The sequence below is a fragment of the Solea senegalensis genome, linkage group LG10 (assembly GCF_019176455.1).
Source record: "Solea senegalensis isolate Sse05_10M linkage group LG10, IFAPA_SoseM_1, whole genome shotgun sequence".
NCBI lineage: Eukaryota > Metazoa > Chordata > Actinopteri > Pleuronectiformes > Soleidae > Solea > Solea senegalensis.
The window spans coordinates 17,084,489-17,100,910 of NC_058030.1; the positions used below are offsets into that span (position 1 = coordinate 17,084,489).

Sequence of the window (16,422 nt, forward strand, 5' to 3'; positions counted from 1 at the left end):
CCTGACTGTTTAATCTCGGGCTGGATACAGCTGCTGTGTTCTTATGAAACTATTGTTACCATGTGTCCAAATAATTCACAACAGGCGTGGATTTCTCTATCCGGAGTCACTTCATATTTGTTATCACTGAGTACTTGTGTTTGTATGCGTTCAGCCTAACCCTAAGTGCAACTCTATACAGTGTCTAATTTCCATAAAAAGCCTGCCTGCTGCATTAAGTTTCATTAGAATACCTGAATGAATTTGCCATGCCTTATCAACCTGTCTCCGTGTCTATACGCCCACTATAATAGAACCACAGTGTGATATGATATCCACACTGCACTGCCTCCACGGCTTCTCTCCCCTGCTCTCATCAGATTATTGGCACTGGTGTTTCCCCATTTGTGGGTTTAGTGCAAAGAGCTGTTTAGCAGAGAGTGGTAGAAAGACGGAGCAGAGGAAGAGAGAGAGAGAGAAAAGAAATGAGAGATCGAGGGACAGGCAAAGAGCTAATGGTGAGATAGAGTGTGAGCTGCAGGGGCTGTTAAACCTGAGGAGTGGCTAATCCATGAGACGGCGCTCTGTGCTCATCCGTCCTGGACTGGTGTGGCATCACTGGCGAGTGGCACATCCAGGGGGGCCGTAGCAGTCAGACGTAGGCCTCCTGATCTATATTTCAATGCTGAGAGGAGAGAAGAATTCAGTAATGAGCTCCCATCTTCCTTGTGGTAGTAGAAGACTCTCTTTGTGGAACTAATTGAAAGTGGCATGTGGAGCGCCGGGGAGCTCTTTTGGGGGCTGCGCCGCGTTTCAAGGGATGTGGAGAGATAAGCCTGTGGCTTTTGTCACAGGTCTGATATAAACAGGGTCTCTTAGAGGAGAGTGATGCACTTTACGGCCACGCTTGTGCGGGGGGGGGTTGGGGGATTGTTTTTTGTTTTTTTTTGTGCGAGTGATGTTGTGTTTTTGTCTCCAACAACCTGTGCCCATCACTGAAATTACACCCCACACACACTCTCCACGCGTCTCCTCTTCCATCCCTCCCCTTAATAAATCTAGTTTTCTGTGTCAGCTCATCAGAGATGCGGTGTGTGTGTGTGTGTGTGTACATTTGTACAGAGACACGTGTGTGTGTGTTAATGTGCTGGCTGAGCACTGTGGAGGAGCAGCTCTGATTGTAGATGGGCTTTCTCTATTACAGATATGGAAATGGCCCGAGGTAAATGCAGTTGGACTGATATACAGCATGGCATTTACTGAAATGATGGAGCAGAGCCCCAACTCAACTGTTTACAGACACACACGCGTGCATGAACAGTAAAGATTTCACACATGCAGTTGTAGTAAACCCAGCTTCACTAAACAGGTGTGTGTGGAATCTGTTTTTGGGGGCCTAAACAAACAAAGATGTTTTTCAAACTGCAACCTTGCCCCCCCTGCACAGCGCTGACATTGGGTCTTTTGTGTGAAACTGTGCTCTGATATTGTTTTTTCAATCATCAGTCAGTCAACTCATCCTCACCACTGATTGTTACTGTGATGATACGTGCAGCAGCCAGCCTCTCACAGTCATGTCGTTCTCGAGACTGGTAGAGAAAGATGGAGAGCAGCGCCACGTCGGTGAACTCAGGTTTCTGTCAGGCTTCGCAACTTGTCACATTCATTTATTCATTACAATGAGCTGTGTTTTTTTTGTATATGTATATATATATATATATATATATATATATATATATATATATATATATATATATATATATATCTTCTGCTGTTGTTGATCACTGGCAACAAGATAGCCTCGCAGTCAGATGAATTTATCAGAGTATGAAGTCTGTTTGTTGACTTGTAATTTCCATCTGTCAGCATGACATATGTCAAAAACAAAAACAAAAAAAAACACTGCCACAGAAGGAGATAATAAAGATGAAAGACAATGAGACGATGGAAGCAAGAGCAGGACAATATCGCCGTGTGAAACGCAGACGCGGTGGTGAAAGAAGAATATGTTCTTTATTGGAGTGTGAGTGTGTGTATGTGTGTGTGTGTGATGGTAAACAGAGGGAGGGAGGTGGGAACGCTGATGATAGTCAAGGCAGGGAACAGCCCAGCTCTGTGCCCAGCTGTGGAGCTGCCCCTGGGGTTTGGGGGAGGCTGTGGAATGTCGCTGATGTGAGTCTGCGTTTGGGCTGGAGATAGCAAAGGCCTGGGGCACGCAGCTGTGAGATGTGGTGTTTGGGAGGAGGAGGATGTGTGCATGTCCGTTCCTACTTGTTCAAAGTAAGAAAGCAAGAAATAAGGGAGGTACTGTAGGTTGTGGATGCACGCATGTCCCTGACTCTGTCTGTCTTATGGCTCATGAGCATGTGTTGGCTGCAGGTGAGGCCCACTCCCCCGTCAGAAAAAGAACAACCTTCGGACTCATTTCCTGAGTGAGGCGCGCTCCTCTCACCTCACATGGAGAAGTCTGGAACATGAGACAGGACCACATTACAACAACAAGACACCTCCTCCAAGGATATGTCACTCTGCCAGTCGGCTTTGTTCTGAGTGAGCCGGAATCAGAATGGGGCGGGGTAAAGGTTTGAATGCAGTGCTGCACAGGAGCCATGTGTAGGACCCCTCCCTTCGTCCGTCCCCCCTCTGTTTCCCGCCACTAGAATTCCCACTCCTCATATTTCCCGCTCACCAGCCAATCACAGTGCACTGTGTGGTGAGGAGCGGTGATCTGATTGGCCGCGTTAGGGTGCCTGGGAGGTCAGCGCTGCGTTCATTTCACACAGTGTCCTCTTGGACTTCCTCCAGCAGCGTTCTCGGAGCGCTCACACACAGAGGGGCGATGAAGGAGACGAGAGGGACTCCTCTGCACGTCAGTGTGACATGATTTCTTGCCCCGAGAATGCATGAAAGTGTCATGTTTAGAATTCACATTGACTCCGGCAGGCACCTTCAGTGCTGCTGTCGCTCCACAGTTTGTTCCTGTACTGTAAAAGTGTCTGTGTGCCTTTGTTTTGGTGTGTGTGTGTGTGTGTGTGTGTACATGTTCAGTAAGAGAGGACGGTCTTTCCTCTGGGCAAGGTAAGCTTAGACAGGAAAACACCTGGTTAAGGAAGCCAACTATAAGTTATCTGTATCTGTCACAGGACGTGCAAATCTAAGTGGAATGTTTTTATCACACACACACACACACACACACACACACACACACATTATGACAGCATATGTCTGGTATATCTTGTCATGGAAAGAAAAACACTCACTACTTCCATGAAAGAGCTGAACAAGCTTGTCTTTCATTAGATTCCCACAAGCAACAGTCTTTGATCTCAGGTGGGGCTGTCAGTTTTGACATTTTTTTGAACATTTTATCATTTGGCTTGTGAACATGGCCTTTTCACGCCATCTGAATGTGTGTGTGTGTGTGTGTGTGTTCGGGGAAAAAGTACAAAGTGATCTCTGTTCATTTCCCGTCGTGTGTTTGTGTCACGCGTAAACAGGTAATACATGAGTCCTATTATGTCCTCTGTGTGTGTTTCAAACCAATTCAACACAAATGAAAAACACGTTTGAAACCCCAGTGAGAAATGAAGGTGGAGTAGTGGTTAGCGCTGTTGCCTTGCAGCAAAAAAGACCAGAGTTCACGACCCGCTCGGAACAAGCGCCTTTCTGCATGGAGTTTGCACGGATGTTCTTTCTTGCGTGCGTCAGTCACAAAACTCCCCGTGGTTGTGAATGTGATAGTGAATGGTTGTTGGACCTGAGATGAACCGGTGACCTGTGCAGGGTCAACCCCACATTTTGCCCCATGTTTGCTGGGATTGGCACCAGCATCCCTGCAACCCTCATTTGATAAAGACAATGGATGGATTAAGATTATTTGAGACTTCATCTGACAACAAAAGCATTGGGCTTTGGGTAATTGTCGTGGAGATATTTCATGAGACCAGGCAATGAGATTATTCAAATAAATAAAAGATAAGAAAAGATGAAATGAAAATTGTTGCACCGATTCAAGCAGCGTTTTCATATGATTACCTCTTAAATGTCCCTCTCTGCTTACCTTGCAATACAAAAGCCAGTAGATTTCATTTCTATCCAAATATCAAATTTGTCTGAAATTCTCATTGCCTGCTGTCTCCTTGAATGAAACCAGTGAAAATAATAAATTCATTTTGTCTGTAATAATTTAATCTTCAATTGTGGCTACATGGAAAAGATAATTCCATATTGATTATTGCTGTAGAGTGACGGTTCATTATCAGTGTATGACATTATGAAAAGGGCTCCGTTGTTCGTCGTGGTCGAGTCGTAAAAAAGGGGGGCACGAGAAAAACGATCTCGCTGTGTGACCGAGGGAAGGAAACACAGAACAGCGGTGTTGTCATGGAGAAGTGATTAACTGTGACTATACTGTATGTACAAATGACTGCAGGGCACCGTGGCTTGACCAAATTAATTACCCGTCATTGTGACCGGTTGTTTTTGAGGACATTTCTGATGATGACAAAATTGAACATGAATAGGCAGAAGAAGGACGTGTTTGTGATGATTCATGTGTTGCACAGCTACAAGATCTACCGCAGAACCATATTTGCTATAAGGAGTGTGGAATATAGAGATAGACTGTATGTCCCTCCCCCTCCCTCCATCTTACTTCTATAATAGCAAGTGATACACATAATTGCTTATCGAATAAACACGATAAACATCTTTCACTTTCTAAATCCATAGATTTCGCATGCATGGCCACAACAATACAAAGAACAATTCATTATGAATTAACAGTCGTCATTTCAGTGTAATAAGTGGCTTCAGCTGATCTTGATACAGCCCTAATAGACAAGTCGAAAAAAAAACCCACATCACACAACCGCACGATCCGTCTCCCTCATTTGTCTCATGAAAGAGACTGGCTTTTGTTCACGCTATAGGGGAGTAGTAGGGTATTTGTCCAAAATTCCTCTGTTAAGCCTTGATAATCCTGCTGTTGTTGTTTCGCTACGTGATGACATTTTTAATTCTTGTCAGGGAAGAATGCAGTGTAACGAACGTTGTCAGGAGCGTGTGAAGGCACAGTAGGCAAGGCAGCAGTGACACGAGTGTGAGGAGAGGGGAGAAGACGCGCGACGGGCCCAGGGTTCTTAAGGACACATGACGGGTGTGTCTGTCTGTGTGCGGTTTTTCGGGGTCACATTTTGGGTACTGATGGGAACAAAAAGCCCACAAAAGCCCCCATCAAATCATCAAATTTGAAGCGAGTAATATCCAGTAGGATTAAGGCTACGGTAAGGATTATGAAAATTGTAGGTATGGTTAAGGTGAGGGTAATGTAATGTCCTCTGAATTGACGGAGACACAGCTACATGGGGCAGACGTAGACATGTGTGTGCTCATTTCAGGCGGTAATCCATCCCAATGTGCACCTGAAAACATGGCATGGTTAAAACTGCAGACTGGCAGCTGCAGGAGCACAGACAGGCGAACTGCGCTTTTCTTGCTCATACATATGCATCGATGGGAAATGAGAGGGGGAAAGAAGGGAGTCTTTTTTTTTTTCCCATAACTTGGGAAGAGATGCATGAAGATCAACTGATTAGATATTCCATTGTATGTATGAAAAAAAAAAACTCTGGGTAAAAGTGCACATCTGCTTTGTGGTGAAAATCCTCCGCCTCTCAAAAGCAGGTGTGATCCGGGTTTGAATTTGATTACATACACAACACCTGTGGAGAGGATGGCAGCGGTCATCACAGACCAAGGAGAGGAGCTGAGAGGATGGGGAGGAAGGGAGGTCCTCACAGTTAGAGAGCAGCTTGGGTTGCAGTTTTCCTCTAATGCGGTCCAAACAGTTAAAAAAAAAAAAAGCTGAGTTTGCGTTCGCCTGTCTCTGAGAAGCAGCATGTTACCATGGTTACCGTTGGCGTTGTTTACAGACACGAGCGGGGTAAATGATGCCGTTAAATAAAAACATGCATGGTGCTTCACATTGGACCCAAGATGGTCGACCCTGAACGTGACCTGAAAATAGTTTAGTGACACGCGCTGATGACTCAACAAGCTGTACCTGTATGTAAAAATGTTGCAAAACAAACCATTCTGATGCCTCACAATTTCACAATTTGACAATACTGTGACAGGAAATCCACACTCGCTGCGGATAGAAACCAGGCACCTACTGGACAATACCAGCTGTCAATCACACTCGCTTGTGCCGTGCTTTATTGTGTATTTTCCTCAAAATTGACATCATGTTCTATTAAAGAAGAGTTGCCCCTGGTGGCCAACTTCCATTTCCTGGGCTTTACTTTTCAAACAGGAAGCCTATGTGCATTTTTATGTACAGCCCATGGACCTGGCACAGTTGCTGTTTACCTGTTTACGCGATACGCTTGCAAACATCTGTAAATCTTCCCCCATGTGTATGTGTGTGTGTGTGTGTGTGCATGCATGCGTGTGTTTAGGGATCTGGGTATTTTCTTGCATGCTAGAGCAATAGCTGTCATGCATATATGATTTAATTGTGACAAAGAGTGTGTGGGGGGGTGGTATTGGATTTTTTTATTTATTTTTTTATTTTTTACATAAGCTCTGACCACATCTGGGTGACAATCTGGATCAGCCTGTCTGTCTATCCTGTCCTCTCTCTAATTAAGCATGCGTCTGCTGCACTCCAGGGGCTCACACACACATACATCACACAGCAGAGAGTGGCACTTTACACACAGACAAACACTGACGTGAGCAGAGAAGTATAGGCAGATCGGAAGAAGCCGGGAGAAACATATCCAGGAGGACTCTCTCGCTCTCTCCCTCTCTCCCTCTCCCTCCCTCTCTCTCTCCCTGTGTTAAATTTTAGAGAGAGATGGGGAGCCGCTCCATAGGACCTGTGTGAGGTTTAGTTACAGCTCTCCATGGCCCTGTATCTTGTCGTGAGGCAGCACAGCCTTGGGCACCGAGAATTCATGTCACACACAGCAGAATTTGATTAGGCAGGAGATGGTATTACTGCCCGACTGGGTGGGAGGAAGGTAGAGGGGTAGGGTAGTCAAACAAGGGATGGCGAAAGAGAGGAGGGGAGGGTGAAGGTAGAGAAATGTAGTACATGTACTGTATGTGAGTGCATGCTGGGTGGGGGTCGGGGGGGGGAGATTTTTTTTTCAGCCTGCCTTGCAAATGTCTCCCCCATGTGCTCTTTCGCGTGCCCCAGAAATAAGGACCTAGTCAACCAGAGCAGCGCTTATGATTGAAACTATCTCTGTGCCGGTGTATTTCGTGCGTATGTTTGTGCGTGTTGAATGGCAGGTCGAGACGTATGTCATTACGATGGCGGTACGGCGCCCCTGTGGCTCCTCGCTATAGTACAATCTCAGTTGCTGCATTTCAAATAAATATCTGGCGAGTGCCGCCAACCAAAATAAGAACGATAGATACACTGGCAGGTGGGATTGTGAAGCAAGCTGTTTAAACAATTGGAATATTCATATTTGCAGTTTCCTGCTTTATGTTTCGCCCCATGTCCGACTTGATTGTGTCTCTGAGACGGAGCCGAATGAGAGGTTTAAGTATAGTCCACTGAATCCCTCATACACACACAGATTTGCCGGGGCGATCAAAGCCTGGGTTTTATCATCCCTCACAATCTCATATGCCTGACTGACCGCCTTCACCCATCTGCACAGTGCATCTCGCCGCCCGTTATGCTGCCTCGCTGTCTGCTTTGGTGAATGTCTCAGCCACAGTGACAGGCTTGCCAGCTAGTTAAGCTGGTTGACTGAGTGACTGCATGTGAGAATGTGTTATTGTCTGTCTGCATTTCTGCTGTCAGTCTGGCCTCAACCTCACTCCTGGCTACCTCTCGTCTCTGTGTGACCCACATATTTCCTCTGGGCTTATTGAGAGTGAAGTGACTAACGAGATGCACTTTATTGTCATTCCACTGAGTACACATGCACGGGAAAATGAAATATTCTGCCTCACTGGCTTGTGCCAACGCATTGCAACAGTAAAAACAAAAGAAAACAGAGCGGCATATGCACATTTCGCCCATTTATGAATGATAAAAAAAGAGATAAAGCACATTTATTCATTGGTCAGCAGGGGACGTACATTTTACTGTCAGGGGGAGATGAGAATTTTCACATTTGCGACAAGGATTGTCAAGAGATTAGACTTTTCAAATTTGATACTGATACCCAGGAAAATACTCAGTACCACGTCAAACTATAATATTAATGACACAATTTTGTTTCATTTATTTTTATTTCATTTATTTGCAACCGTTGATTTGGCACCAAGTTTGTTCTTGCTGATCAAATACGAGTTGATAGGCAGCCACTGGTGGTCTTGTTGCTGGCCACATTTTCTAATCTTCAGTTTCAGACCATCGTAATCGTTTTATCCTGTTAAATAACACTGTCTGCTCATGGCACTGATGAAAAATGAAAAGTCTTATCCGTTGCAAATGTTTGATGATGTTTTTAGATGCAAATGATCATTGAAAGATTCTACTTTGGTCTTATTATAGAGACTCCAGTCCAAAAGAGCAGGGTTGTGAGTGTGGCCAGTGGCTGGTAAACTGGCCTAATACTGTCTGACTGTCAGTCGGCGACCCTATTAGGGTTGCAGAGACTCGAGGCTCTCTCTCTCACTCACTCACTCTCTCTCTCTCTCTCGGCATCCCCTACATCTTCTCTTCAGGCTGTCTGTGCACAGAGTGTCACTGTATGGCAGATACCCATCAATTACCGATCACAAATCCTTCTCAGCAATTCTCCCCTTTTTATGTGTAGGTGTGTGTGTGTGCGTGCGTGCACGCGTGTGTGTCGGTGGGTGGTTGCTGATACATGTCTTCCCATTTTCCATTGTTGTTCCCATTCCACCGTCAGTCTGGGTTTTTTTTTTCTCCCACCTCAGCCCTCGTTGAAGGAGGTCTGTCCCTTTGACCCCTGCGCCAAGAGATGGGGGGGGGGTTGGGGCTGTAGAGAGATTGGAGCTGGAAGCCAGTGATACCACACTGGGCGCAAGTGGAAATGAGACGTGTTGCTGATAGGATCGGTTGCATGCTGCAGAATAATATTAACCCCAGCAAAGAGATAATTACCAGCCGGGAACGATGAAGCACTGTGTACATGTCTAAATGAACAACTGCGCTGCTCCTTAGCCGCGCTCATTGTTTGGTTTGTGTAGACGTTAGCATTGCTAATGGGAGCTTTTGTAAGCAGAGGGAGAAGAACAAGCGAGGGTGTGAGGAAACGGGGTGTTAATCTGGAGAAAGTCACCGTAGCAGCCAATTCATTGCCGGGGGCAGTAAAATACTCTGTGTTTGATGATCTATGTTACCCAACAGTAAATCTGACACGACGTTATCTACACCGCGGCTGTGAACATAGTCTGCATGTAACTACATAAGGTGATGCCATGGGAGAATGTGGCATCACATAATGTGAGCTACTATTGACCGTGCCATGCTGCGGCAGCAGAAAGACTCCATGTGCCACAGTGATATTCCATTATATGAAATAGCTCAGAGAGGAGTTGGGAATTAAATGTGAGATGGTGAGACTGGGAGCAGGGGGCACTCATGAATGTACAAATGCTGCCCGTGTTAGCTCTCAGTTACAGTTTAGTCCGTCTGAGTTTGCTGAGCTGAACTGTACTTGAGCTCATGTTGAATCAGCGTGAGCACGCAAACAGCTGTCACCAATATTTTACTCAAGTCAGCCATTAAGCGTCCATGTCGGTTAATGTTACCTGCCTCGTATGAAACATCCTCCCCCCTTTTTTCTTTCATAAACTTTCATTCATTTCTTTTCCAATGGTAGATCCTCGAGGGGAATGTTTTTTTTTTATACATAAACGGGGACAGCCTCATCAGCGCTTTCACTGGAAAAGGAAAAAGGGAACGAGAGGCCTGTTTTCAGGACCTTGAACACTTGGAATGTCGCTCCTGCTTCACAACTTTTCTCAAGGACGCTGGCGAAAACTTTGCCGTGTCCAGACATCACTGCTCCCCCTTTCCGCCCCCTCCACCAACTGGAACACCCACGCTCTAAATTTAAACAACCACATGATCACTGCATCCCTTGCTGTGCAGCTACATAATATCAGGTGGTGGAGCAGTGGACGAGGTGCAGTGTAGCAGGGGATGTCACTCCACTCATTGATTTCACAGTCGCCGACCACCGTGCTATATATCTGGGAAAGTGTTTCTCTATGGTGCATCCTCAAAGAGGCTGTGGAGGAGCCTTTGAGGAGAATGAATATGTAGATGAATACCCCCGGGGGTGGCAGAGAGTCATTTACCGTGCCAACTCCTGCCTTTTACATTAGGCGAGGGCAAAGCGTGGGATGGAGAGTGGGGGAAATGGGAAAGAGTTGGGAGGATAAGGGGGAAAAAAAAGAGAGGGAGATAGGGAGGAGAAAAGTTAATGGCAGGCTCTTTTCTTGTGAAGTGCTTTTTCCTGTTTGCACTGGACAGCTATCTCGCTCCCTAGCCAGAGCTATGTCGTAACAGTGCTTTGAAAATAGCCTCGTATAAGATCTTATTTACCTCTGCAATGCTGCACTTTACTGTGTGTGTGTGTGTGTGTGTGCGCACACTGAGGGGTTCCAGGGATCCATCCGTCTCCCGTCTGGAGCCAGGCTAAGGGAAGGTCAGCCTGATAGATACATCCTGACATGCACACACACCCACACTGTCATCTGTGTGTGTGTGTTTATACATGTGTGTGGGAGATGGCAGGCCAGCCAAGCACGGGCACAGTTGAACAGAGCAGGGGACGGATGGGTGAGCAGGGAGGGGAGCACTAGCTTGGCCTCAGTGCCCTAGTTTTAGCAGTTTCAAAGGAGATTTTGCTGGCAGTGGGGTTGTAAGTTGGGGGGCAGCGGAGGGTGGCGGTGGAAGCAGGGTGAGGTGTAGGGCTTGGCCGGGCTGGTAGAGGGGGTGAGTGAAAGGGGCTGAGGTGTAAGGGTTAGGCTGGGGTGGCAGAAGAAAGGCTCCATTCATGAGTCGTGCCATCGCTGGCTCCCAAGGGGAGCGGGACTCATCAATGACCAGGCCAGCTGGGAGGATGTCAGTATGCAGACTCTCCCTCTCCCTCTCTCTCCATTTCACCCTGCTTTCTTTTGTCATGGGCCAGTGCTGTCAGAGCCTCCAGGCCGAACACTGAGGCTTCTCATGCAGTCGGGTTTCTACTGAAACCCAAAAAAGCCTTTGGCTAGCCAGCATTGACATCCATGGCGTGCAACAAGAAGCTCACCTCCTCCTCCTTTAAGAGGCAGTGTCTGCGGTTGCCATGCCAGCTGGAGATGAGCTAGGTGCGGCGCAGCTCAAAAGGTGATACATTGGCACTGTCTCCCAAATGTTGCATGCTCAGGCGGGTGCATCCAAGTACCTTGATTCTGGAGCTCACCCGTTTACGAGAGTGCAGTTTTTCACTCTTTGAGCAAGTGAGAGAAAATAAAACGGCCCTCTCTGTGCTCAGTTTTTATATTAATGCACTTTGGTAAAGCTTTTGTGCTCCTGTAATTTGTTCTGTTCTTGTTTTACTCACAGTTGAATTGAATAATTTATGTTTTATCTGCATTAATTGTCAGTCTCTTGTGCTTTGCTGCTTTAGGAAGGAAAGGGGGACAGGAAAGGAGCGAGGGTTTTTGAGCTGCACAGATGTGTGTGCTGTTTATCACTGCCAATGAAAGGCCTGCATCAGCAGCAGCTGTGGGGCGCTTTGCATGCGATGGAAGCAGTGTGCTGGTAGGGGCACATTTGCATTTGTGGTTTGGTATCATGAGCGTCGATGTGTTACTCCCTCTTTCTGTCTTCCTTCCTTTGCTGTGTCTGTCTGTCTCTCTTTCGCTCTCGGTCTTTCGCTGCAGACACGGCCATGAGAACACCCTAAAGTGGAGTAGCGGAGCATAACCCGGGGAAGGTTCAGGCTGAACTAGATCAGGAGTGTAACGTCAACACGAGCAAATCTCTCCATGACACGCAAGGGCAAAGTCCACGACGCATGCAAAGAAACGCCGCACTACAGATAAACACAACAGTGTTCTAATTTTGCTCTCATGAAAGTCGGTTCAATTGAAGGTGTGCTGTTGTAAAAGCCATCTTTACATGGCATCAGTCTGCATCAACTTCACTTGAGCAGATGGCCAGTGATGGTGGAATTTGTGTGGCGAAGGATCCTGCGACGTGTACAACGTGTGTCCACTGGAAAGGGTTTCCTGTGGCTTTCATTTCCACGATGCATTTTGATGGGGAGAAATTTCCTTTGCAGCGGATTCAAAACAAAAGCCAGCCTCACGTTGTGAGAACAGCCTCCTCTGTTTTGCGGCGTCCAATAACTCATACATACATTTTCTTGAAGTCGCATAAGGTTGTTTTCGTAGATCTCATTGTCATGCAAATGAGGTGGTGTGTATATTTCTGTTTCTGTGTAGGAATGTGTGACTCCGAGATGGCAATTGCCTTGCAGAACTGCAGGGAGGCTATAATATATTGATGTCTTTATAGGGTAAGAAAATATTGCATGTAAGTAAAACAAACACCATGGTTGTGATGACATTGTCACAGCGCTGCTTTTTTTTTTAGCTGGACTGCATGATAAGGAAAGAGCGGAAGTAAATTCATGGATCAATTTTGACTGAGTGCATAAGGTGAAATGAACACGAGGCAACTTCTTATGGCTTTGGACGTGACATTCTGGATGTGCTGTCCTGTGTTATTGCTCCCTCTGCCTAACACACTATTAGAGGATCATGCTGACCCTGGTTCTGTTGTCCTTTTCTTTTCCATACCTTCAGTAGACCTCACTGTTCCCTCTGCTATCGCCTCCTCGCAGGCGCCTTTATGCTTCTTTGGCAGCAGTGTGATAGACGCCTCGGCTCATTGTGTGTGAAGGTGTCTTTGTATTGGCCGTGCCCTAAGATACTGTTGCTAGAGTGTTGTCTTGGTGTCTGTTCTGCTTCTGCCCCTGAGACCCCAATAACCACATTCTGTGACAGGAGCTCCTCACTGGGCAAAGTGCGGCTCTCCCTCATTTGCTTTATTTCTGCCTCTCTTTAGCTGTCTCTCTCTCGCTCTCTCCCTGTCTTCCTCTCATTCCGGTCTTTATTTTCCTAATCCTCCTGTCCTGTTTGGTATCTTCTGCCTCCACATGTCAACCACAGCTCAGTGTTCAAATGGATCTCCTGTGCCCTCTTTTGACTTCACCGCTAGTCAGCAAGCAAGTGAATAAGTTGGAGTGGGCAGCAGTTTGAGATTGGCTCTTAAATATGAATGATGCATGTCCTTTCATCCTCCACAAAGACTGCCAGCTATCCTCAGACTACTCACTCTTCACCTCTCAGCAGACCACGGCTGCATCCACATTACACAAAGAAACCAGTCCCAAAAATGGACAAGTTTGAAAACTCTTCTGGCTCAGCTAGTATCCATGTGTATTCCTCTAGTCCTCTCGCTTCCAGGCCTAAAGCCAGGCCCCCTCTGTTTCTATCCCTGTGACCAAAACCATGTCAGAGCCCTCTAGGCTTAGGTTGGGGGGTGTTAGACTCGTTACCATGGCCACAGTAATCAGGATTGTGAACTTGGTTATGAACAAGAAACTTTCCAAGATCAGCCTTAAGCCCCTTTGATCAGAGTGCCCTGCTGTTAATGTGTTATTAATTGATAGAGGATTTCTGTTTCACTAATTCCATCCAGTTTCAAGTTGAAGTCCTACCTGTTTCACTCAGCAGAGATGTTTTGAAGCTACACTAAGCGATTAAATGTCAACGGGAATATATTCTGTAGTGACGACAGCCTGAGAACCTCCTGCAAGTGGTTTGGATTGTTCCTGAGCAGTCACTGTGTTCGTGTTTATTTTAAATCCATCAGAGACTTGAGTTCACAAGAAGTGCGTTAGTCTTTCTGACAGGACCTGCAGTGTGCGCTGAATGAAATGTGGGAATTGTTTGGAACCGCGCTGATGTTCAAATAACTGAAAATAACATTTCATGAGTATTTTATCACGCGTGGTGCAACGCAGCATTTGTGTCGATGACTGGTGTCAAGTCGAAGTCTGGGAATTAGGCACTGCCGTTATGAACTCAAATGTGGCCCACTAAAAGCCCCTAATTGCTTCCACATTGCTTTAAAAGTGAAACAGAGTAAGCACAGCTACCTTATACAGTCCCTGTGGTTGACTACTACCAGGAATGGGGCCCAGTGATTGGTGCTCCCTTGTTATCAATAGCCTCTTGGAAACAGAAGGAAAAAAACAAACTGCTGTTTTGCGATTTTAAAAAAAAATACCCCCAAATGTGCCCGTGAGTTGCTGTGTACACTAACTAACAAAGCTGTCATAAGGCTGCTCCAGTGTGTGATTTCCTTAAATAGTGTAGCGGTGTTTCACACTGTGCACATTTAACAAGACCAGCACAGCTTCTTTGTCCATTCAACACGGAGACTCTCACTTTCACACAGACATTAATCTGTGACTCCCTTCGTTGCCCCGCTCCTGCCTGAACCAACATGTACGCTGATTTTTGCTTCTGTATGTGCAGTCTTACTGTGGAGCTGAAGTCTGTGCAAGACGTGCACCTTATTTGCTGAGAATACATGAAAGAATGAGCCGCTAAGATGCTCAGGACTGGTATCGTTGGTCAAAATCACTGGAATAGACGTCTATAAATCCTTAATATCACGTCATGTAACCAGAGTGTGAGTACTGCAGTAATCATGTCAGCTGTAAATGACTTGTGTGGAAAAACTCTGAATAAAAAGCAGCAGCAGCAGCAGCAGCAGCATTTAATTGAGTCATGTCGTAGCCTGTTTATTTCTTCCTTTATGGAAGCAGAATATTCATGACACAGTTGGAGATTTATGTTTTCAAAATGGTTGGTTATGGCACCGGCACAGCTGTGCTGCAAACAGCTCCGGTGTTAAAAATAGGTTAAAAAAAAAGAAAGAGAGGAATTGGTCTATAATAACGGTATCTGTAAATGATCAAGGTTGCGATTTCAGTGTTGTATCAAACGATACAAAGCGTTCCGCTTACAGTGTGCGTCTGTTTGATGTCTCCGCCCACAGGGCTCCAGAGATCATCCTGGGCCTGCCGTTCTGTGAGGCCATCGACATGTGGTCCCTGGGCTGTGTGATCGCTGAGCTCTTCCTGGGATGGCCCCTCTACCCTGGAGCCTCCGAGTATGATCAGGTAACACATTAGTTCTCAGTCCTCCAGTCTGCCCTCACGGTGGTCTGTACGGATGAGGGTTTTTTTTTTATATATATATATAGCTGATAATAATGTTCATTATGTGCCGTGATGTTTAAATACGCTATATGTATTTGTGCGTCTTCTCTCGCCGCGCGCGCGCACGCTGGTGTTTGGGAGGGTGGGACGCTTATCTAATCCCCCTGACAACTCCTTATGAGTTTTGTACAGCCTCGCTGTTTATCTGAACAGATGCCACAGAGCCACTTGTCCAATTAGCGCAGCCCCGGTGCTCCAGAGCAAGACATTGCCGCGTTCCCTTCTCCCTATCAGTCAGACGAGGCTCAGTGGGGGAACCTTAAGCAACTTGTGCCCCATCACTGAGCAAGCCTTCCTGATTTTTTTTTTTTTCACAGGCTTTAAAACTTAGCAAAGTGTCTAATTTGCAAGTCTCAAATCAATCTTAGACTCGGGAGCTCTTGAGGTCATGTTTGGGCGCTGTGCATATTTCAGCCAGATAAGTTTGGATTTTCTTTCAAACTGCCAGAAGAACATCCTTCCTGAAGTTTTAGCTTCTTTTTTTTATGACAGGAAAGATTCACATTGCGCTATAATTAGCACGCAATGTACGATTTAATCATGCAACGTGGTGTAATTGCATTTTTCTTTTTTTTTGGTCGTCTGTCTTGCAGATCCGGTACATCTCACAGACCCAGGGTCTGCCTGCGGAGTATCTGTTGAGTGCAGGGACAAAGACCACCAGGTTCTTCAACAGAGACCCGGACTCCACCTATCCTCTCTGGAGACTTAAGGTACAGCTGCAGTGCTCCGGATGCATCCGCATGTATACGCACAGACTCACAAACACTCCCAGCTGGAAGCAACAAGAACATCCTTCTAGGACAAGGTCATATTTCATGAGCAAAAACCTTGATATTCCAGAAACTCTGGTTACACTATTTGAGCCTCAGATTTATGGCTGCTATAAACAAAGTGAGGGGATAATCAGAGCACAAATGCATCTGTGCAAAAAAAGGATTTGGCACATGGAAACCCAGGGCCTGGTGAGTCCAGCTCCCTAACCCTCTTCCACTGTCCCTTTTTATGTAGGTCACCCAACGAGGAGGTCCCGCGCCTGTCTCTTTAAACCTGATTTACTTGAACTTTGTTTGTCTCGCTACAAATTTGCACCAGGAGTTCTCGACTGTATCACATGACAAACACTGATTTACCCCAGTACATGGTTTTAGAG

The 16,422-nt window shown here is 46.1% G+C and overlaps 1 protein-coding gene across 3 annotated transcripts in view; it reads left to right on the forward strand.

Annotated features, from left to right (window-relative positions):
* The window catches only part of hipk2 (homeodomain interacting protein kinase 2), a 69,398-nt gene that overhangs the window by 36,123 nt on the left and 16,853 nt on the right, over window positions 1-16,422 (forward strand). For all 3 annotated transcript variants that reach the window (XM_044036709.1, XM_044036710.1, XM_044036711.1), the window contains exons 3-4: window positions 15,047-15,170; window positions 15,863-15,982. In XM_044036709.1, coding sequence (XP_043892644.1) covers window positions 15,047-15,170; window positions 15,863-15,982 — 244 coding nt within the window. The remainder of the gene's footprint in view (window positions 1-15,046; window positions 15,171-15,862; window positions 15,983-16,422) is intronic.